The sequence below is a fragment of the Cyanistes caeruleus genome, chromosome 20, assembly GCF_971803275.1.
Source record: "Cyanistes caeruleus chromosome 20, bCyaCae1.hap1.1, whole genome shotgun sequence".
NCBI lineage: Eukaryota > Metazoa > Chordata > Aves > Passeriformes > Paridae > Cyanistes > Cyanistes caeruleus.
The window spans coordinates 5,304,743-5,327,480 of NC_141720.1; the positions used below are offsets into that span (position 1 = coordinate 5,304,743).

Sequence of the window (22,738 nt, forward strand, 5' to 3'; positions counted from 1 at the left end):
CGCACTAACAGGGCTGGGAGAGAAAGCAACTGTGGTCCCTGACTCCAGCCTTATGGAGATCTGACATTCAACAGCAATGAGCAGCTTCAAGGTGAACAGTAGAAAACAAACCTTATTTCCTGAACTGTTAACCCTGCCTTGCAACTCAGGAAGAACAGGTTGCAGAGCCTGTCAGTTTTAAAGTCTTTTAAGCCCTCTTTTCACCAGAGAGGCATTTTCAGGTTCTCATAGGACAAGAGGGAATGGAAAGGTCAGCACATGACTTGCCTGACCTAAGCTGAGAGTGGCTACACCATCCTGGTAAAACCAACTCCAAGCAGAGCCTTCAGTCATGGCTTTGGGACAGAGCTTCACCCACCACAAAGCTTTCCAAAACACAGAGCTTATTTTTAAACCCCCGAGTTCTCTGGTCCCCTCCATCACCCCAAAATTAAACAGCAGCATATCCTCCCACCCTCCTGTCTAGGTCATGTTGCCTAGATCTCTAGCACACATGCTGATCTCGTAAGTGCTATCACTTTGCAATGTCTTGGAGTGCAACTGAGCTTCCTGAGCGGATCAGGGCCTCCTTCCCACAAGACCTGACTCAGGCAGAAGTCAGAGCTGCTCGGTAATTTGAGGTTTTGTGAGTCAAGTAATTGTGTCATTGGTCCTGACACATCCTAAAACTTTCCCTTTTTTCTGCATTGAGTCATGAACAACATATCTTTTGGGCTTTCTTTTAGGCCAAAAGGTGGTCTGAGTCTCAATTCTGATGTTCTTAATAAACACCCCTCACTAGCAATGCTAAAAACACCCTCTCCACAAGCAGTCTGGAAAGAAAGGAGCAATTTAGCTGTGTTATTTACAGCCCCCTTGCCTGGAAGCTTTTTATTGTGCTGTTGTCTCAGCTAGCCTCTTGCTCACAGCAGTGGGAGCACTGACACAACACGACTCAGGCTGCATCACCCTGACTTTATGCAGAGCAAAATTTGGGTTGAATGATGCAAAGAAGTAGGAAAACCTCTCCACTCTGCAGGCAGTGATGCTTGGGCTAAACATCCTAAGTTTTCTTCTCTGCCTGAATGATCCTTTGGCAGGACTCTGGGAGCCTGCCCAGGTCCCATGCATTGATTACTCTCCTGATTTATATCCTCATGTCCACAATGTTCCCAGAAATCTGCTCCACCCTGTGTTTATGCAACCCTGAAGCCCTCCATGGGGGAATATGTGCTTTTTGCATTTTTTTACAAAGTAGCAGAATGCATCTCTCTAGCACAGCACGTTTCTGTTAATAGTGCCACTGACTCAGGCAAGAATGAACAAGAAGTTCTGCCATTAGCAGGACAGAAGATGGATCCCAGCTGTAGAAAGGCTGTAGGGACAGGAGGCCATAGGATGCTACATGAGTGGGGCTAGCGCTGTCCCACAAAGAGAGGTGGACATCAGGAAGGGACAAGGAGCTGTGCTGCACCATTATTGCAGCAGGGGAAGTTGGTGTGAATGTTCAGTGGTGGAAGGAGCTGCTGCACTTCACCATGAGTGAGGCCCTTGCAGGGTTGTATCAGCTGTGGGACATGCTGTGGATTCAAGGGAGGACGTGCCCCTGTGGGAGAGAGCAATGGATTGAGGCTCTCTGGTCCCGTTCGCCCTGATTCATCCAATCTTCAGAAGTCAGAGATTACCTTAAGCTCTGAATCATAAGGTTTAACTCTCTTTCTTGTAAATTTGTTGTCATACATGAAGGTAATGTTTGATAATTACATGTGTCAAGTCACCGTCCTAACGGTTAAAATGAAATTATTTCTCAAGACAATTAAGTTCCACAGTGAAACACAATTTAAATTAAGATGATGATGATAATAAAAATAATAACAGTATTTTTATGGGATCTCCTTCCCCTCTTGTTCATGTCACAGACAGACACACAGGGGAATTAAGAAGAACAGCAGTTCCTGCTCAGCTTTGCATAGCATTCTCCTCCTTTGAAACATGTCTGTGAAAGCACCTCTTACTCAGCTTTACTACAGTTCCATTCGCTTTCATCTCTCTTCAAAGGAGATTTCTCCATGCTTTTGATTATCCTAGTCATACTTTCATATTTCCCTCTATGCTGAAGCAAGCAGATGATGGGCACATGACTGCCAACTCCTTCACCCCTTGCACTTCAAAGGTCCTTCCACCTCCTAAAAGCTCATTTTTCTTTTAAATGCCACAAGTCCTCACTAAGGGGTCTAGGATGACTCCACACTAAGTTATTTAGTACTCTAGAGGGGCTACTCCCAAACTGTAGGAATTCCAGCAATGTTATATAGAAGACAGCCCTGGGACACTTCACAGCTATCAAGCATTAGATCTAGCTGTTCATCCCTGTTCCTAGGGGCCTCTCTGTATGCTCCAGCCAATCTCCTCTTTTTCTGTGCTGTTATGTGGACCTGACATTGTTCTGTGCAGAGCACACCCATTCTCCTCTTTTCAACTCATTCCAGCTCCCTGTTGGCCACAGGGTTCCCAGCCCTCAACCACACATTTTAACAATAGCTGGAAACTGGACTCCTGCACGGAACCTTTTGTTTTAGCAGAGTACATTTTTCTTCCTGTGAGATAAAATATCTCCTAGAAAAATAAACTAACAGTTTTAGATCTTCCAGATCCTCCATCCTTTATTTACCATTGAGGAATCTGTATGGAGATGATACTTTAGAGGTCATTCAGAGTAAGATTTGAGGCACAAATTAACAGGTCCTCAGGCTTCCTTGCAATAACATTCAGATGTTCAAACCATAGAGAAGGACAGACCTGGTGGAACTTCCAGGAAGCCTCACTGGTCTCCATAGAAATCACCAAATTTCTTCTTGCTCAGGAGAAAGGCAGCAGCATGGTGCCAGAGCTGGTGCCTGCAGTTCTCTGGTTACTGATCCTCTCTGAGGCTCTCCAGCCTGTGCTGCCCTTTGGCCATGGCCAGCACACTGCCTGCAGCTCTTCCTTCGCCCTGAAACCAGCTGGGATGCACCAGCCTTGCTCCATAACCCCCCCAGCACTTCAAGGGATCCCGACCCAGCCTCTCTGAACAAATGGGGAAGCTATTACAGCTACAAACAGTCACTTTCTCCTGATTAACATATTTGGTCCTCAGTGTCAAGTACTACAGCTGATTAAAACCAGGCAGAGGTCTTTACTTGGGCATGAACTGAAGACAGAGTAGGGAAAGCACAGACACCAGTCAGAATAGTTGCCTTGCAAGACTAATTTTAGTGACCTGTGTTTATGGCTCTTCCACAGAAGATGGGTGTAAGAGCAGGGTGTTAGCTTTGCTAAACCCCAAGCCAAACCCCAGCCTCTTATTCTGGTGCAACCAAGAATTGGGTCCAACCCAAAACCTTTTAAAACCTCTTTCACCTAAGGGTCCAAAACCATTGGATGGTGCTGTCTGCTTAGTAACACCACCACCTTTGTGCTTTGGACAAGATACAAGCCACTCACCACATCAGAGCCCACGACTGGAGTGAGGGCACAGCATTACTCATGCCCTATTCTTCCTATAGGATCCTCCCACACCATGTGAACATCCAGCTGAAGTTTCATCAGTTTCACACAAGTTTTTATGCCTAAATTATTATTTACAATGGAATTATAGTTAAGAATATGGGCTAAAGTTTCCCTATTATTTCTTGTTCTTTCAGTGAGAACTATTGCTACACAGGCAAACAGGCACACACGAGACCTACTCTGCTCCAAGCCAGCCTGGAGAACAAAACCAGAAATTCCTGGAGACAAGCCAAACAGGAATACTCTCCAATTTCAAATTCTGGGCTCAATTTTAAAAGCAGGGGTAAAAACCAAAGGCAGGATCAAGACAGGTGAAGTTTAACTCTCAGTGTCCCATCTTACCAGTGAGATGACCTCAGATCCCATCACACCAGTGTGCACCTACAGCACCAATGAACACCTACAAGGTTTAATTCTCCTTGTGGATGTGCTGTCATAATTGATGGGAATGTTTGATATATACATGCCAAGTTCACTGTCCGCACCATTCAAACTAAACTACATCCCTGGACAATAAGTTCCAAAATGAAACAAAATCTGGATTGAGATAATGATGATGGTGATGATAACAATGATGATTATGATTATTACCATCTTCTTTTTATGGGATCTCCTCCCCCTCTTGTTCATGTCTTAGAGAGACAAGCAGAAGATGAGGAACAGATCATGTGACTACAGCAGTGTTTCTGGAGCTGGGTGAGAGCACCTTGACTTGACCCCAAATGCAGTTCCCAGATCTAATCACTAAACCACAGAGGATGTAGAAGCCAGGAATGTTTAGTTTACAAGTCAAAACAGAGCCTAACTGCCAGCATCGATAGCACATCCACTGTGTCTATCGCTACCATTTCATACATTATTCATCTCGATCTTGCACGACACAAGCCTTGAAATCAGAGCCTGGAGGCCGTGAGGTGGAGTAGAGCCAGTTTGGTAGAAGGGGTGAAAAGGCACCGTCCACACCCTGCTTTGCTTTCCTGAGTTCCTGCCCTGAGGGTGCCTCTCTCAGCTACCAGCCCAGGTGAATTTGCATGGTCCAGTGGAGGCTGCTGCTTGTCTGCACCTGGCTTTGGGTGGTGCCATTATCGTGGAATCATAGAACTATTCTGGTTGGAAAAACCTCTAGGATCATCAAATCCAGCCCTTAACTTCCCATGTTCACCAGTAAACCACTTCCCCAAGTGCTACATCCACATGACTTTTGAACGATTCCAGAGAGGGTGAACCAGACCCTGAGCTGCTGTGTCCTCTTGGTCTGCAATAGCAGACACCCAAAGCAGGCCATAAAATACCCACCTGAGCCCCAGTGTCTCACAGTTCTGATAGTTAATAGAAGTTAACTGGTAATTAATCTCTTAACTGCAATTTTCTCCAAACTGTTCTTTAATTTCTTTATTCCTGGTACCAAAATATGAGACTGGAGCATGTCCAGGATGTAAAAGTCTGTTTGAGAAATGGGCACCTGTTAAAATCACCCAGATTTAGAAACTCTTCTCTTCAAAGTATGTAGCAGTCCTAGCAACTCCTATTCATTCAAACATAAAACTCTGATTCTATCCAAAGTCAAACGGCTGCCTCCCTCCATCCCTTCTGTATCTGAAACACACAGTGACCTGTGGGGGAACAGAGCTATTTTGGCTGCCAGGCACTTAAATAATTCCTTGTGCTTGTTCTGAGAAAGACCATCTGTATCCATCATTGCTTGATGGAGTTGATATGTGTGAAAGATCAAGCACCAGGTTCAGCACCAGGACTCACTCCATAAAGAGCAGAGAACTGTCCTGCCAGCACTGTCACCTTGTGCTTATCTATAAAACATTCAGTCTCCAGCAAGTTCCCACAGCAGGCAAGAAATGTGAGATGTCAGCTTCCCTCACCCATGTCGAGCTTGGCTTAAACACGTTCCCTCCCCTGCCTCTCACTCCCATCCCTACCAGGTAACGCGACCTGTGTAGCTCCACCTGCTGCAAACCACTCGGGATCAGATTAAAAATCCCATTTTTCTCTCTCTGCAGACAACCCCTGCCCAGTCCCAGGTGCTCTGGGGAGGAGCTGTGCTGGTGCAGACCAGGGACAGCTCTGGCATGAAGTATCTCAGCATCCAAGCTCTGGTGGGTCCTCAAGGCTGGCTGTTCACCCTGCTGGGACAGCATGGTGAGACTCCGCTCTCTGACCGCAGCCTAGGCTCAGGGAAAAGGGCTTTGAGATTGGGCATCTGGACAGGAAACACTTTTTTATTGCTGTGGGGAAGAACCTCTCAGTGAAATTTTTCAGAGACAGCAACCAGAACAAAATCCAGCCCTCTTGGTACCTCAGAATTTCACAAGGGTTCAGAAGTGATCAAAATAATTATTTCCCAAGGGCAGATTTACTGGACAAGTATATAATGTTGTATTTCACTCAGATCCCAAGCTCATCCATATTTTTCCCTGTTGGACTGTCCCTCTTCACACAGCACAGCACCACACACTGACCCAAGGGATTCTGAGATTTTGTACTCCAGATAAGGATTTTGAAGCCTGTCCAAGGTGAATCACGGCTCAAGCTCTTGAGGAAATATTTCAGTGAAAAAATAGAATTATTAAAACCTTTGCTATGAACTACTGTGTTAAAAGAAACAACAACAACAACTTTCATCATCCTCCAACCTCAATTTTCCTACCTGCAAGAGACTGATGACAGGCTCTTGACTCCCTGGGTGTTTCTAGGATTAGCCAATGTCTGCTCAACTTTGTGTTACTGCTCCTGTCACATTACAGAAAGGTCAAGGAACACATTCCATGACTCAGAGCCTTTCCACAGCATTAGTGCAGTTCTCAGAGCTTAGCCAGGCTCTGTATTTGGATAAAGCCCACCACAATCCCACTCTTTGAAGATCCCAATGTACGTCAGAGTGGCAGCCCTTTCCTGTTACTGCCTCATCTCTGCGCTTAGAATAAGCAGCACTTGGAAGATGATGCTGAAATTAAAGCAGGGAAAGAAAACAAAGCAAAACCACACATATTTGGGGGGGGGGGTGGTGGGGGGGTGGTGGTGGGGGGTGGAATAGAAAAAGGGTAAAAATAAAGGAAAATCCTCTCAGAAATACTTAGGCCATTAGAGAGCATCTTAGCCAGAGTCAGAAGGCAGGGAGAGATAATGTAGAAATGAATGTAGGGAAAAATGAGCCTCTCAGCTCTTTTCCAGTTAGAAACCTTCACCAAGAACCTCTTGCCAGCCCAGCACCTCATGTAAAACAGAACATTTCCAAACCTCTTTCATAAACCACTTGGAAATATTGAGGACCTTACACATCCTCCAACAAAAATACCATTTTTTCTGGGAAAAGTATTGATTCATTAATCCTGCAATTCTTACGTGGAAGACTCTTGCACTCCATGAACTGAAGATGGGGCTGCAGTCCTGATTGCTAGCACCCTGCCCCCTGGCTGGAGACGTTTTCCTTGGCTCACCAGCCAGCTGGGAGATCTGCTGCCTTGCGATGCTACCTTGAGAACTCTGCTAACCAGCCAGATCCCAGATTCTCTGAGCTCTCTGCCACAGAGCTCAAAACGAGCCAGCCCAAAGTCCTGAAAATGCTGACTTTTAAACCAATCAAACTGCAGGTGGCAGGAACTTCCAACACACCAGAAGCAGGGTCAGGCCAGGCAAAAATCTCATCTGAGACTTTTCTCTCGCCTCACCCTTGGCTTTGAGTACTCCATCTCTGCATCCCTTATCTCTCGCTTACAACAGAGATGTCCCATCTCCATTGCCTCCTCTACCACAACAGCTTTAGCACCCCAAAGTACCCACTGCAAACACCCTATATCCTCCAGCTCGTACCATGGATCCCCAAATTCCTACCGTTCTTCTTCCTGTACTCTGCAATGTCCTTTCCTTTCTCACACCCTCTCCTATTCACCACACCCCTTTCACTGCTGATCAACACCCCAAATCACAGACACACCAAGCCTATTGCACACTGAACACCTACACAAAGTTATTCTCTGCTGCAGATTTTCAGTACTTTCAGTTTGTGGCAGCTGGTTCAAGATGACCCACTGCTGGCCAACGCCCCCTGCCCCTTCCCGTGCTGGTCAGAAGGGCAACATCAAGGCATGACAGGATGCCAATTCTGTGCCTAGGGCACGGGAGGGTGGTTGAGATGAAAGAACAACATGTTCAACACAACAGGCACAAAACATTATTGCACTGTGGACTGTGTGTTGCAGGGTCTGTGCTCCACTTGGAGCTTCCAGACTGCTGTTCAAGGAAATTGCCATCAATGTCAGCCTCACCACCACTATTAGACATCTCATCCATGTCCAGGCCCAGCTTGAACCCATTTAACTTGTAACAGATAATGAGATAACAGCATGACATGCAGCAGCTGAAGATTATTTAAACACCCATCTGGTACCTGTTATGCAGCATATATCCTATTGTTGTATAGGAAATATATGCCACCTCCCTCCCACATGGAAGGGAGAAGATCTATAGATGTATCTCATGCTACCCCTTCTTTTTGCACAGATGAGGTAATTCTCCTTCTCAGTGCTATTTCTAGCATATCACTTTGCATTTCCCATCTGTGTTTTGGGAGATGCAGTCCCTTCCAAGCTATTGAGACCTTGTGAAAACATACAAGAGCACAATGAAAAATTTGCTCAGGACATCTCACCCCCTTCACACATCAGTCAGAAAAGACTCTGCCATTAAACTGATTCACCCTCTGCAAGACACAGCGTGACATTACCCTTTATCCCAGACAGATTCAGGGGTGACAGTTCACATCTGTGTTTGTTGGACCACACTGATTCTACAGGGGAACAATGAAATACCTGCTGATGCCTGAGAGGTGAGCAAGGCAACCTCCTCACACTTTAATTCAGATGGACAGATGAGAACCTGCAGATCCCAGCTGAATAGCCTGATTTCTTTATCCAAACACTCCACCTTCCTTTGCAGGATGACTTGGCTGTTTTGCTGAAATGGCCCTCAGCTCTATCTCTCTGTGATCCCTCAGCAGCTGTGGGCCGGGTTATTGTGCATCCCAAGAAATCACGTTTCACAACGCAAGCTGCCAGCTCTGCAGATGGGACTCCACACTTCTCTGTTTTTCTCAAACATGACTCAGTTCTCTGCAAAAGCTGTTCTCCCATGTAAATCCTCGACCAAACCCTGTGTCTGATGCCCCATCTAGTGTTCATCACATACAGATGCAGAGGGAGTCTGTGCAGAGGAAAGAGGTGACTGGAGAATGAATTCCCAGCATTTTCAGCGGTATTAAACCACCTTTATAAAACTTATTTATCTCCAAGAGAGCTCGGAGAGAGCCCAGGCGACATGGAATCCTACATATCCCACTGTCAGGTCCTTCCTCTGGACTCTCTGCAATCTCTGGATGTCCAAGTGGAGATAGCAGCTGGAAAGCCTTGGAAACCCAGCTCCTTCGGTGCTTGGCAGACACCTGGGGAAACGCAGGAATGAAATCCATTTCAGCCTTGGAATGAGGAGCCAAGAGTCTAAGCGGTGCCCACCTCAAGGCTCGATGGCAGCTGCCAGCCTGGATTGATTCTCTTTTGACAGGAAACAGCGGCACTGCTCGGCAGTCGGCAGGACTGAGCGCTCTTGTCAAGACAGTCATCAAACCTTGAGCAGGTATTTTGAATACTCAATAACACTGCTCAGTGTTTTTCCAGTGAGATTTTAAAAATAAAATGGGAATTACTGAAAAGTGCGTTTCACAATTTTTTTTCATAAAAAAAAAAGTGTCAGCTGAGATAACAAACCCTTTTCCGCTGTCTGTCCTTCTTTGCAAATACGCTTTTTTTTTTTTTTTTTTTTGGTGGTGAGGAGATAGTGAAGTTGTCAAAACAAACAAACAAAAAAAATTGCTTTGACGACTTTATTTTGATACAGCAGCTTTCTGACACGTTCAGTGCTGCGAATTGCAGAGCCCCAAGCACTGCTACGGAAATCCTCGGGCTGTGTAATGTTGTGTGCACAACCACTCGCAATTAAGCCCAAAACAAGCATCTCTGTGTTCTCCGTTAATCACCAGCCCAATTAGCACCTTGGTTAAGATGCTGAGAGATTCCAGTCCTCCTCCCATCAGAGCTGGGATTGTTCTAGTGAAACTCTCACTCTGCCTATGCAACGCTCTGTTCACGACGCTTTCGGTTCTCCTGGAGCAGCGTGATAAGTCTGTTAACTCATTAACACCTCCAGCTTACAGGAGACTTGGCTTCCAGCCCCTTCAGCAGCCCCAGGCTCCACGCTCCAGGAAGTTTTTCTGCAGTTTCTGTTTTGGTTTCTTTTCCTGCTGAGCCAGGCTGGCGGTCAGCTCCCATCATGAAGCTCCTGAAGGCAACTGTAATCTTTGTTCTTGTGCCCACTCTGACGCCGGCTTTTGACCCTCTTAGCGTTTCAATCGTTGCGGGAAGCGCTGTAATGGCTTGGCATCTCTTCTCCTCCGACTCCTGGCTCAAGTGCCGCTTCCAGGAGTGCTGCAAAAAGAATAGCACTGTGGACTTCAGAGGTAAGGCAGGGGCAAGGACGCTGGGGCCAAGCTGATGCTCCTTTGCACGATGGTGAGAACTTCCTTTGCTGTGTTAAGGGTTACCATCCGCAGCGGCTCTACAAGGCTGCACTAACCTAATATTCCTTATCCCACAAGTTGTATACACTGTCTCTCCGAGCAATTTTCCTTGCTGATTTCTTGGTTTATATTGGCAGAAATGGGGTGTGCTGGTTTGTGGCACCATCAGGGTGGCAAATGCCATTGATAGACCTCATCAATGTATATAAATAACTAAAGCAGGGGTGCCCAGAAGGTGGATTAGGCTCTTCCCGGTGGTGCCAAGGACATGGCAGGGAACACAGCTTGGGAAAATAACTGCAACTTTACATTTTGATAAACTCTATCTCTGATATGCCTCAATGAACAAAATCTCAGAGAGAAATATGCATTGTTGAGGTTGAACACCTGGAATATAGAAATTATAGACCACAAGGACATTTTGTGGAAACCATTTTGTCAGACACTGGCAAAGTCTCAGTTCCTCCTGCACTGTAAAATCCCTACCAGAGGAAAAAGATACTAAAAAGACTAAAATTATAGAGTAATTAGCATAAGAAGCGAGAAATCGATAGTCAGGAGAGTAGAATAGTAACTAATGAAAGAAAATCATGTCATTTAGAACTGATGAGCAGTACTTTCTTTGCTTAGTGAAAAGGTACAAATAAATGAAAAAACTTTACGTCTGTGTGGAGGCTGCAATTTGGTCGGCCTGGCCAGAATAAAGTAACGCCTTCCTCGCTAACACTAAAAAGCCGGTATTGGAGGGTTTAATTTCCCCGGCGGATTTGGTAAGCCGGTGACGCGCTGCGGCCCCTTCCATTCTCCCTATCCCGGGATTCGGGATCTCCGCCCTGCCCGTCCCTTGGCCCGGCACAAAGATGGCGGCGGCGGCGGCCCCTCATGGGGCGGGAACGCGCAGGCGCGCTGGGCGCGGCGCGCGCGCTCGGGGCCGCCATGGCGCGCTCGGTGCCGCTGCTGTGGGCGCTGCTGCCGGGGCTGGCAGCGTTGGAGCCGCTCAGCGTGGGCCTGGCCATCGGCGTGGCCTCGGCGCTCACCGGCTACCTGTCCCACCCCAGGTTCTACTGCAGCTACGTGGAGTGCTGCCCCCGCGCCGGGCAGCGCCTCAACGCCACCGGTACGGCGGGGGCGGGGGGCGGCGGGGCTGCCCCCGAGCTCGGCCGGTCACTGGGCAGCGCGGCCCGGGGCGTGCGCGGTGACCGGCGGTGCTGAGCTGTCCCTCTCCCCGCAGCGCTGAAGGCGCAGCTGGACAACCGGCTCTTCGGGCAGCACCTGGCCAAGGACGTGGTGCTGAAGGCGGTGCTGGGCTTCAGCAACAACCCCAGCCCCAAGAAGCCGCTGATGCTGTCGCTGCACGGCTGGGCCGGCACCGGCAAGAACTTCCTCAGCCAGATCCTGGCGGAGCAGGTCCACCCCGCCGGCCTGCGCAGCAAGTTCGTCCATCTCTTCCTGGCCACCCTACACTTCCCCCACCAGGACCAGGTCAAGCTCTACAAGGTGAGGAGGGGTAGGACCTGGCCCGGTTTTCCCCAGTCTGTTCCTAAACCCCCTGCTGGGGCCTGTCCTGCACATCTCCCGCAGGTTCCCACTGGGATGAGCTCAGCTGATCGAAACATGATGCTGATAATGCCCAGGTTGTGAGTTCGATCCCTGTATGGGCCATTCACTTCAAAGCTGTGGGTGCCTTCCAACTCAGACTATTCTGATTCATGTTCATGACAGCTGGAGGTGTGCAACTGTATATTCCAAACTTGATGCTTAGGAGAGATGGGAGGGGAAGTTCATGCATAAAGTAAAAGACACCAAAACGCCGAGATAGTTTCCATTTCCTAGCGCTACCCTCTCACTGATGCCATCTGCTGATTCCCGTGCTCGCTGCAAGAAGAGTTTGTCATTCCAGCTGCGTTATCCTGGCTCTCCGGGATGGAAGGAACCTTCTCCACAGCCCCCGCGGGGCCGTGTTTTGTATTTATGACTAAAACACTGTTGATAATGTTGAGAACACAGTGGTGTTTTGGCTGTTGCACACCTTCAAAGCTTGCTAGTTTTCACTACTCATATTGTGCAGTGGGGTGGGCAAGAGATGGGGAGGGGGCACAGCCTGGACAGCTGGCCCTCGTTGGCCAGAAGGATATTTCACACCACATGATGTCGTGCTCAGCCATAGAAATGGGGGTTGAAGAAGGAAAAAATGGGGGGGGCATTGGTTTCCAAGATGGTTGTTGCGCTAGCTCTGGCTGGATGTTGGTGTGCATGTGTTGGGTGATTCCATTTTCTTGTTTTTTCCTCTTTCATTCACCAGCCAGTGAGTGTGGGATACTGAGATTTGAGAGTGTCCCCAGAATCTGTCACATAGAAGAATCTTGCAGTACATCCAGTACTTGTTTTTCAGTGGCTTTCAACCTCTTGTTCCAGGAACAGCTGCAGAACTGGATTCGAGGCAATGTCAGTGCCTGCCCCTCCTCTGTCTTCATTTTTGATGAGATGGACAAAATGCATCCAGGTGTCATTGATGCCATCAAGCCCTTCTTAGATTATTACGAGGAGGTTGATGGGGTGTCCTACAGGAAAGCCATCTTCATCTTCCTCAGGTCCGTGGCACCAATTTCTGTCATTTTGAGATATTGAATATTTATTTATGATGATGATGCTTCTTGGGGAGCTCATTCAAAGAACAGCAAAAAAAAAAAATGCTCTGGAGGGAAGATTCTCTGTGCAAAGACAGTGGGGAGCACTCTGAGCTTGTGCCTGTGGCTGTAGTGGAGCAGGTCTATGCTGTGCATGGCCGCTGCAGCGTGCTGAGCTCATGAAGCTGGCCCCGAGCACGGGACATAAGAGAGTTCACATTTTGGGATGGGTGCACCAAGTACTGGACCTTGCTGGCATGGAGTTAAATATCTTCAGAGCAGCTAGTTTGGTGTTGTTTTAGATTTGTACTATGAGAGTGTTGATAACACCACAATGTTTTTCCCCTTTCTGGATGATATTTGCAAAGCTTCAAGGCTTTTCCCACAGTAGGCTGTGGATGTGTGGAGGTGTACAGGAGGATGGGAGGGGACACAGATGGGACAGCTGACCTGAACTGCCCAGGAGGATATTTAATACTGTGGCATGCCATGCTCAGCAGTAAAAACTGAGGTGGAGGAAAAAAAGGTGGGGTTTCAGCTTTAAGGTGATGGCTCTTCAGCATTTGCCTGGGCATTGGTCTGACTGTGGGGGTGGTGAGTGATTTCCTTAGTCCACCTTGGGTTTTTTTCTCCTCTTTTTTTCTCATCCTGTTAAACTATCCTGACCCACAAATCTTCAGACTTCTGTTCTTCCTATTTTCTCCTTCCATTCTACTGAGGCAGGAGGGAGTAAGCAAGTGGCTGTGTAGGTGCTTGGCTGCTACTGAGGGCAACCCAGCACACACTGATGGCTACTTAAAGAATTGGAGGCTTTCCCTAAATTTTGGCTTATTGGATTCTTTTTGATGATTTGTTCAGTATTGTGGAGATTAGCAATATGTGTAACTGGCTGCAAAAGAAGTTCTGGTTCAGTTGTGTCTGTATTTCACCACTGTACATTTTTCTTTTATGATCAGCAATGCAGGTGGTGATTTAATTAACAAAGCAGCTCTTGACTTCTGGACAAGTGGGAAGCGCAGGGAAGATATTCAGCTGAAAGACCTGGAGACTTTGCTCTCTGTAGGAGTCTTCAACAACAAGAATAGTAAGTCACTTTGCCCCCAAAATGGGAAACTCATTCCACAGTGCCTGAGACAAACTGTGAATTCAGTCTGGTCTGTGGATCCTGTCATATGCAGGATCAAGTTTAGAGAAATTCCTTCTTATGATTTTTTTCTCCCCTCAATTTATCCAGGTGGGCTGTGGCACAGCAGCATCATTGACAGGAACCTTATTGACTACTTTGTCCCTTTCCTGCCCCTGGAGCAAAGGCATGTGAAGATGTGTGTCAGGGCTGAAATGAAAGCCCGTGGCTATGATGTGGATGAGAAGATTGTTCAGGCAGTGGCTGATGAGATGACCTACTTCCCCAAGGAGCAGAAGATCTACTCTGATAAAGGCTGCAAGACTGTACAGGCCAAGTTGGATATTCACGAAGACCTTGTGATGAGAGATATGAAAGCCAGGGGTTGATTTCCACTTTTGAGTCTCCAAAGCACTTTCAAAGCTTTTGGATATGTATTTGCACTCACACTTTTTTACTGTTGACAGGGAGTATGGTGAAAATACCAGAGTGAGCTGTATGGGCTTCGTAGCTTGTGTGTTTGGTTTTGTTGGTTGGTTGTTTTTATTTTAACTTAACATAGAATTGGGACTTAGAGATCATCTAATGCCATCCTCTGCCATGGGCAGGGACACTTCCCACTGAATCAGGTCACTCATAGTCCCATCCAGCCTGGCTTTTAAGTGCTGTTCATCTCTGAACTGGCTGGTATCCCAGTTTTGCCCCCTTTAGTTTTCTTTTAATCTATAGAGAATTTCTAGTGTGACACACAGCACTGGATACAGACTCTCCTGCTTTATTATTCCAAGTGCTGGGATTATTACGTATTTAATTCCTCTTTCCACATAAATCAGATTGGAACAAAGGAAAACAGAGGAATTTTTCCAGATAGTCGTACTCCCTTCCATGTGCATAGTCCTGTTCACATTCATATGAAGTGGAGGGATGTGTGCTGTATTCTGAACTATGATCAGGTCTGTAAGGATGAACTCCTTGGGGCATTGCAGTATAAAGATGATATGGTAGAAATCTTCCTGTGCTCAGCTGGGGATCATCCTACATTTCCTAGTACAGTAATATGGGAAGTCATTATGAGCTCCTAGGACTCTGTTACTAAATAATGGAGAGGGCAGGGGAAGAGGAAGTAAGAGCTTGCCTGTGTGTGGGCTCCTGGGCCTGAAGACTATAAGATGTTTAGTAGTGCTGCCCCACTGCTCCTAATAGTCAAGGTGTGGATAATGCTACTCTCACCTTGCGTGGAAGACACTTGAATGGAAGAAATTATTTTTAATAGTATATTTTTATGCTGAAGGGTAAGCAATGACAACAATCCTATACCTCGCTAGTTAAGTACATTTTATAGTAGCTTTTTACGTTAAATAATGTTTATGTGAAAGGGTGAGTGATGAGTTAAGCTGGGAAAGATCAATTTAACCTTCACCCAGTGGGGAGACTGAGTTTTAAAGGCTGTTGCAAGCTTTAACTCTTAGTCTCCCATCAGTTGTGTATCAAATGTAATGCAAGACAGAAGTGCCTTTCACTTTGTTGATTGTACTGTGGTTTTAAATTGGTACAAGGCATAGGGCCGGTTTTGTGCTGCATCATCTATTTCCTCACTTGTTCTTAAACTTTCTTTAAGAGGTGATGCTCAATTATAGGTTTCATTACAATTATGTCAATTCAAATTACAACGGAGTTTAGCACTCATGTTAAGCTCTAAATTAAGTGTTGATTGCCTTTTACAGCCCCACCAGAGTTTGTCAAACGTTGGCAAACTGTTCACACTGATGCAATCTCCAGAGCCAAACACTAGGAAGCCATTAACCTTGGGACATTGGACTGTCACTTTTCAGTGTGATGTTTTGCCTACTAACTGATTTATTCATAGTTGTATATGCTGCATCCAGTTTCACGTACTCCAAGAAGAAAGTACCTGTGCTATTTCAAAACACTAAATACTACTGTAGTACAGTTGGAATAAATCCTACATTACTTCTTCTCTCTTGTTTAATCATTTTCAGATAATAGGAAAATACTAGTTTATGCAGTCTGCAACCAGCTGCACTGCACATTTCTGTTACACTTCCTTTAAAAGTGTAAGGCAGCTGTTGGCAGCAGCTCACACCTCACTGAAGGGTCAGTTGTGAATCACGTGCTGTGCTCTAAGGATGCACCAGGAAATGTCAGGGAGCTGCCTGGGAAGCACAGGCTCTGCTGTTCACTTTGACTTCACCACTCATGGGACAGCTCAGCTGCTTGTCCCTCCCTGGGCACACAAGGCTCTGGGGCCAGGCTGCCTCTGGCTGGCAGGACAGCAGCACTTCCTATTTCAGTGAATTTAAACCATGGCCTCTGATTTTATGAGCACAGTGTGAGATCTCAGAACACTCACTGCAGAAAGCTGAACTAAAGCAGCAGCTGCTTGTCCTGGACTCTGGTAAGAACAAAATTCACTCTTGGGACTGCTCAACTCCTCTCACATGGCCAGTGGACTGTTTCTCTGGGCAGCAGACCTTTCCCCGGTGACATTTTCCTTTAAGTTATCTGAGCCAGTCTAAAATAGCCTATTAAATAGAATAATGGCCAAAGTTACCCAGTCATAGCAAGAAAGAGTGAGGGTCTTAGCCCTGAAACCATACAGGGGAGGAATAACAGGATCAGAAGGATCAAATCTGGGAGTGATTTCAGGCACAGCTCTATCTTTTACCCAGACGGAGCTGCTCCTGGCCAGGTCTGCAGAACAAGAGATTAAATAGAGGCAGACTCCACCTTTTCCACATCATTCCTGCTCTCCAGAGGAAGTTTTCCATCTACCCTGGGCTATTCAGGGTTGTGATACAATGAAATACTGGCTACCAATGTATAATAATGCTTGTATTGATGCTGCACTGGCACACAAAGCAAAACTAAGTTCTGGAAGAGCCACAAGACAGCTTGGTTCTCTTGGTACCAGACCATAGTACAAGTTTATCATCACTACATCTGCTTTCTCCCATTAGCCAGCTAGTTGCTATAATCAGGAAGTCAAAGAAACAGATAAATACCTGAGTTCAAAGCACTCATTTGTTAACAAATATTGTGATTGATAATTTGCATATCACACATCTTCAGAGCAAGTGGACAGTTGGAGCCTCACTAGCCTTTTTTTCCCCCCCTTGCAGAGAAAACTCCAAGATGCTGCCAATGAAAATGTGGGTGGCTTCAAACAGAGCCTGCAGTGTTCAGGCAGTGGTACCACAGTGGGAGGAGATGAGCAGCAGGGTTTTGAACAAGACAAGTTCATCCTTATTGAGCACACATGCATCTAGGAAGTCTGCCTCTACAAAAACCACACAACTGTAATTAGTATAAATGGTCCAGAAGTGCACTCTCCACTCCAAGCTTGATTTGTTTCACCAGACAGCAAAGAGTCACATCTCCTCCTATCTCTGCCCTTTGAACTACAGAAAGGAGATACCTGCACTCAAGCACAACATGAACAGCCAGGAATGCAGTGTGCTCTTCCTCAAGATGAAGTAAATTTGTGCAAAATTAGTATCAAATCACTGAATGCAAAGAATGCCAGAAGGTAGCTAAGAAATACAGTTCTGATGGGAAAAGTTTATTTTGAACAGCAACTGGAATGAAAAAAGCCTCTGCAGTGCTCACATTCAGAAACATGTCTGACACCTTTGACAGTAACTTCAGTAGATATATTTTATGGGTTTTTTCCAAATGCCTTTAGATCTGCCTCTATCACCTGCCTCAAAGGCACACAGTATGGTGAGAAGAAGAAAAAGGAAAACCCCTGCAAGCTGACCCCTGAATTCAACATGTAAATGAAGAAGAGAAACCTCTTTTCAATTTCCATGGTGTAAAATTTAATCTGTACACATTTCCCATGACACTGCAGCTTTTCCATGAAGCTGACTCACCACTCCCAGAGCACAGTTCTCCCTCCTGAGATCACTCCTGAGAGAGCCCACTGTGGGCAACTTCAAACATAAAAACTAATCTAAAATAGGAACTAAGTACACCAGTGTGGCATTCAAGGATTTTAACTCACTTCCTTGTAATATTAATTCTGCTCTCTGAACATTATTCACAACAAAGACTTTTATATTCTTCGTTTGACACATAGGAGACTAAATTATACCTCGGTTTTGAAAAAGACAATGGCACTGTATGATGTTGGAAAGAACAGCCCAGATTTTTTAATTCCAGATATCCCCCCCTTATCTTTACTGGGCCCAAGGTGTTGAAGGCAAAATGACATGTTCTGTTTTTAATGCATATTCCCCCACAGGATCAATGAAGGCTTTCAGAGACACAGGAACTTTGATTCAAATTCTCAATATTGTCTAGAGATCATCCACATCAGAGCAAAATCAAATTAAAATTAGGTCATAGTCTCAGTCCTTCTATACCTGTTGAGAGTCTGCCAAAGGGTTCTGATGATGGACACATGATTCAAGGAGTCTTGAGCCCTTCCAGATCCAGAAATTCCCAAAGCAGTTCCTTCTTACCTTCACAGCACAAGGCTGAAGCACTCAGGAGCCGTGACTGGTGACAAAAATGCAGAGGCACTGCTGCTTATTTACACACCAGTTAAAAAAAAAAATAGTGTTCCTTTCTTTAGAAAGTACTTAAAAATGAAATGTCTCAGGTCCTGCACTTTTTGATTAAGTTAAATTTGCTTCTTTGCAGGTTGTAGCAATAAAGCATTAGAAGTCATAATAATAATCCAGCTTTGCATCCACAGTTTTACATCCTTTATCTGAATAGATTCTCTCCTCTCTGGGAAAGTAAGTCATTTCATCAGCTATCCTGCTCACAATGTCTTCATCCACAGTGTAGCCACGCAACTCAATCTCAACCCTGACACACATTTTCACATGTTTGTATTCCAGAGGCAGGAAAGGAATAAAGTAGTCAATGAGGTTTCTGTCAATCAAGGTGCTGTGCCAAAATCCACCTGCAAAGGGAAAGAGGTTTATTAGTATTTCTCTAATTAAACACTACCACGGGTTGAACAGGAGAGAGGGGCAGATCACAGCTAAGAATTCACCTGGGATTTTAGAGCTCTGTAATGCACAAGTCAATACAAGCCCCTTCTCATGGTACTTTGTGCATAAAATTTTGGACATGTAAATGTGGTCCTTTAGGCTGAATGAATGAATTCTGACTGTGCTTGAGCCTTGCTCTCCAGGTGCTGGTCTCCCCTTTCTCTCTCTCACCTAGAGAAGGACAAATTTTCTCTCTCCTATCAACTCTCCCAGGCCAGTTTTCTTATTCCTTTTTTTGGAACTTCTATCTGAACTTTTAAAGTACAGTGAGTTTGCTTCCAATGCTAAATTTAGAGCATTATTATGTCAGAACCCCTTTTCACCACAAGTCCTGTGCGAGGAAGACTATGAAGCACTTCCCCCAAAACATGCAGTCCAACAGGCAGCAAACAGGCTGGTGGCCAAGGTGTACACTGAGGTCCTTAATCTTCACACATCCTGGGAGCCAACTGCAGGCCCCAAAACTGCATTTTTGTTCCTCACAAGCCAAAATCTGGAGGCCACATCAAGAAGAAACGATAGCTTTTAAAAATGCAGCTAAATGCAGCCCATCCCTTTTGTGTTACTTTTACCACCTCAAAAGCAATCCCAGTTTTACTCACTATTTTTGTTGTTGAAGACAGACACAGAGAGTGCATTTTGGATATCTGTGAGCTGGATATCTTCCCTTGTCCTCCCATTTCTCCAGAAATCTAGTGCTACCTCTGTTATCTTTTCAGCTCCTGCATTGCTAAGTAAAGAGAAAACAGAGATTGTAGATTGGGGTAGTTTTAAAAGTTGAAATTATGAAGTAAAAGCATGGAGTGTACAGGACAGCAACACTGAGAAGCCACTGTTTACCTGAGGAAGATGAAGATGGCTTTTCTGTAGGACACCCCATCCAGCAGCTCATAGTAGTCCAGGAAGGGCTTGATTGAGTCAATGAGTCCTGCATGCATTTTATCCATTTCATCAAATATAAAGAGTGACCGGGGACAGATGCTCACATTTCCCCGAATCCACGACTGCAACTGGTCCTGAGTGCCATAAAAGTGAAAGATGCTGAAAGAGTTTGTGTTGAAAAGACAGAAAAAAATAGCACTTTCTGTTTAAGGAACTTTGTCCTGAAGGAGTTGTTTCAGTGGTGTAATTTTAATAGCTTTGGCTTCTTGACTAAAACATGGTTACAAGCTGTAAATGAAACCTCAACAAAATCCCATGCTGGTTCCGAAAAATTTTAAGACACCAAGAAACAGGATGGGAGAAGCAGAAATTCTCCTAAATATTTCTATAAAAAGCAAAAGTGGATGTACACAGTAGGACAAAAAATGGGTCCCACTAAGGAACAGCCACACAAAGTCAAGCTCTGACAAGCCAGTTGATGACTTTTGGCAGCACTTTGGTCTAAAAAACCTTAATAAGAGCAATATTAAATTTGCTACCTGGCAGTAGTAGTGAGAAATTGCACCTGAAATCATCAGCAGAAGCAGAAAGAAAATTTAACTCTCTGTGTTTTAATCAATCAGAAGTTAAATGAAAACAATTACAAGTCCTTCTTAGAACACTATTGTCCAGAAAAACTAATGCTTTATTGCATTGAAAGAGTCTCTCACTTAAGCATAACATTTTCATCTTGAGTATTACATTCAATTATCAATAACGCATTAATTGGAGGAAAAAGGGTTGATGTGCTGGAAGATGAATGAGAAACAGTTGTTCTGACTATTTTCAGTGATTCATCTTTATTGTACTCAGTCCCTGAACTGCAGGTGTACTGGGGATAAGCAGCAATACTTCCTCCTACTGCCTTGGGCAGCAAATTTCTCTACTGTATTCACTTCAAAATAAATGTAGAAAAGCATAGTTTTATTTCAAAATTGCTCAGTTAAAAGAGGGGAGGAAATAAACTGTAAAAGAGGAATTGTCTATTTCCTCAATTTAGAAATCAGCTTTGTAGACCATCCTGTTCCCATTTTTAACACATACAAACTGAATATCAACATGCAGTACTACAGGACAGCAGTACTCATTCAAACTGTGCAGTGAACTAAGTTAGAACAAAAAAACTCATAAAACACATATAAGCTACTGCTCTATGGTATCTCCCTGCCTACAGAACTGACACGATTCCAAATACATTTACCTGTACTTTTCTGACAGCAGAGTATTTTGTGATTTTGCTTTACAGCTTGGAAATGGATCCATAGAAAACTAAATAACTGCTCAGTGTGCAGCAGAATAGACTCAGAATGCCTCAGCGAGCCAGTGCAAGCTTGCCATGGTGCCTGACAAACCTGGGGGTCAGCAGGTTGATTCCCAGAGCCATGAACTATTTGGTTTTTTGCAGTACCCTCCAACACATCACCTAACCAGGAATCATGTTTATCCTTAAGTCAGCCCCATCTCTAAGCAAAGTGCAGAACGAAAATTAAACCATATCACTCTTCCCTAAAGAGAGGCATGAAACACACGCAAAAAGCTTCACATTCACGGGAAAAATCAATCCTGATGGATGTTAGGATTTGCAGAAGACTGAAAAATTGGCATAGCATACATGTTATTGCATAAAATAACATCTTGGTCTGTAGTACTGATCATGCCATGACATTTATAACTTGTTGCAGCACAGCCTATTCTTACCTTGTAGAGATTGATGCTGTGAGCATGAGGAAAGTGTAAAGTTGCCACGAACTGATGGACATATTTACTCTGCAGACCTCTTTTATAAATGCTTTCAGCGACGATCTTACTGACAAAGTTTTTGCCTGTTCCAGTCCACCCGTGCAAGGAAAGAGCGAGAGGCTTTTTGGCGTTGGTGTTGTTCAAGAAGCCCCTCACGGCTTTTACAACCACCTTGCTCACCAGGTGCTGCCCGAACAGCTTCTTGTCCAAAGTCTCCTGTAGAGCTGCATGGAGAGACCAGACTGTCAGGGGCGGGGAGCGGGCCGGGCGCGGGGTCACCCCGCTCGCGGTGGCGGCCGCCGGCCCCGGGCAGGGGCCAAAGGGCCGGGCTGGAGCGGCGGCCCTCGGGAAGGCCCCGCGGGCTCTGCCCGGCTCCCGGCGCCGCCGCTGCCCCGGCGCCTTCCCGCCACCTCCCCTCAGCCCATCCCGGTCCCGCACCGGCGGCGGCGCGCTGGTCGTGCCGGTGCAAGCAGCACTCCCTGAAGTAGCAGTAGAGCCGTGGGTAGGAGATGAAGCCGGTGAGGGCCGAGGCAGCGGCGCCCGCGATGGCGATTCCCAGGCTGATGGGCTCCACGGCTACAGCCGGCGTGAGGAGCGGCAGCAGCACCAACGCCAAGGCCGCCCGCAGCGCGCCCCGCCGCAGCTTCATCGCCCGCCCGGCCCAGCCGCCAAGCCGCCGCTTCCGCCCCTCGGCGCCGCTTCCGCCGCCGCCATCGCGGGTGCGGGGAGAGGCGGAGCCGGCGCTGAGGGGCTGCCGCCATGTTTGGGCGGGAATGGGCGGGGCCAGCGCTGAGGGGCTGAGGTGTCGTCGCCATGTTTGGGCCGGCACCTGCCGCTGTTGGGAGAGGAAGGCGGGCTGGTGCAGTGGAGTTATTAAATAGTACATTCTGTGGTCGTGTCGCCGTGTGTTAGAACAGCGAAATCAAAGAATCACCATGCTTAGAATAGACCTTTAACATCATCATTATTATGTCCAACCACCCATCCAGCACTGCCACTGTAACCCCTAAACCACTAAAACCCACAGCACACAGTGCCACAACCCGACACCTCTTTTAAAGGTGTTAAAATTCAAAGGTGTAAAAAAATTCCTCCAGGAATGGGCTCCACCACCTCCCTGGGTAGCCTATTCCAAAGCCTGACCAGCTGAACAGTGAAAAATTTTGTTTCTAATAGCTAATTTAATCTCCCC

The 22,738-nt window shown here is 46.1% G+C and overlaps 2 protein-coding genes across 3 annotated transcripts; one reads left to right on the forward strand and one right to left on the reverse strand.

The window, feature by feature from the left end:
- Positions 1–8,731: 8,731 nt before the first annotated feature.
- Positions 8,732–15,839, forward strand: TOR1B (torsin family 1 member B). 2 transcript variants are annotated; one of them, XM_086858154.1, is made up of 5 exons: positions 8,732–10,051; positions 11,343–11,608; positions 12,527–12,702; positions 13,695–13,822; positions 13,973–15,839. In XM_086858154.1, the coding sequence occupies exons 1-5, from the start codon at positions 9,865–9,867 to the stop codon at positions 14,248–14,250; spliced, it is 1,035 nt and encodes a 344-aa protein (XP_086714280.1). In that variant the 5' UTR covers positions 8,732–9,864; the 3' UTR covers positions 14,251–15,839. The 2 variants fall into 2 exon arrangements, with proteins under 2 accessions (XP_086714280.1, XP_086714281.1); XM_086858155.1 differs by lacking the exon at positions 8,732–10,051 and adding an exon at positions 10,679–11,228.
- A 1,581-nt stretch (positions 15,840–17,420) lies between these two features.
- LOC111936855 (torsin-1A-like) lies at positions 17,421–22,533 on the reverse strand. The gene is made up of 5 exons (XM_086858152.1): positions 21,985–22,533; positions 21,505–21,770; positions 19,726–19,901; positions 19,488–19,615; positions 17,421–18,794 (listed from the first exon to the last, which is right to left on the reverse strand). The coding sequence occupies exons 1-5, from the start codon at positions 22,430–22,432 to the stop codon at positions 18,544–18,546; spliced, it is 1,269 nt and encodes a 422-aa protein (XP_086714278.1). The 5' UTR covers positions 22,433–22,533; the 3' UTR covers positions 17,421–18,543.
- Between the last annotated feature and the right edge of the window lie 205 nt (positions 22,534–22,738).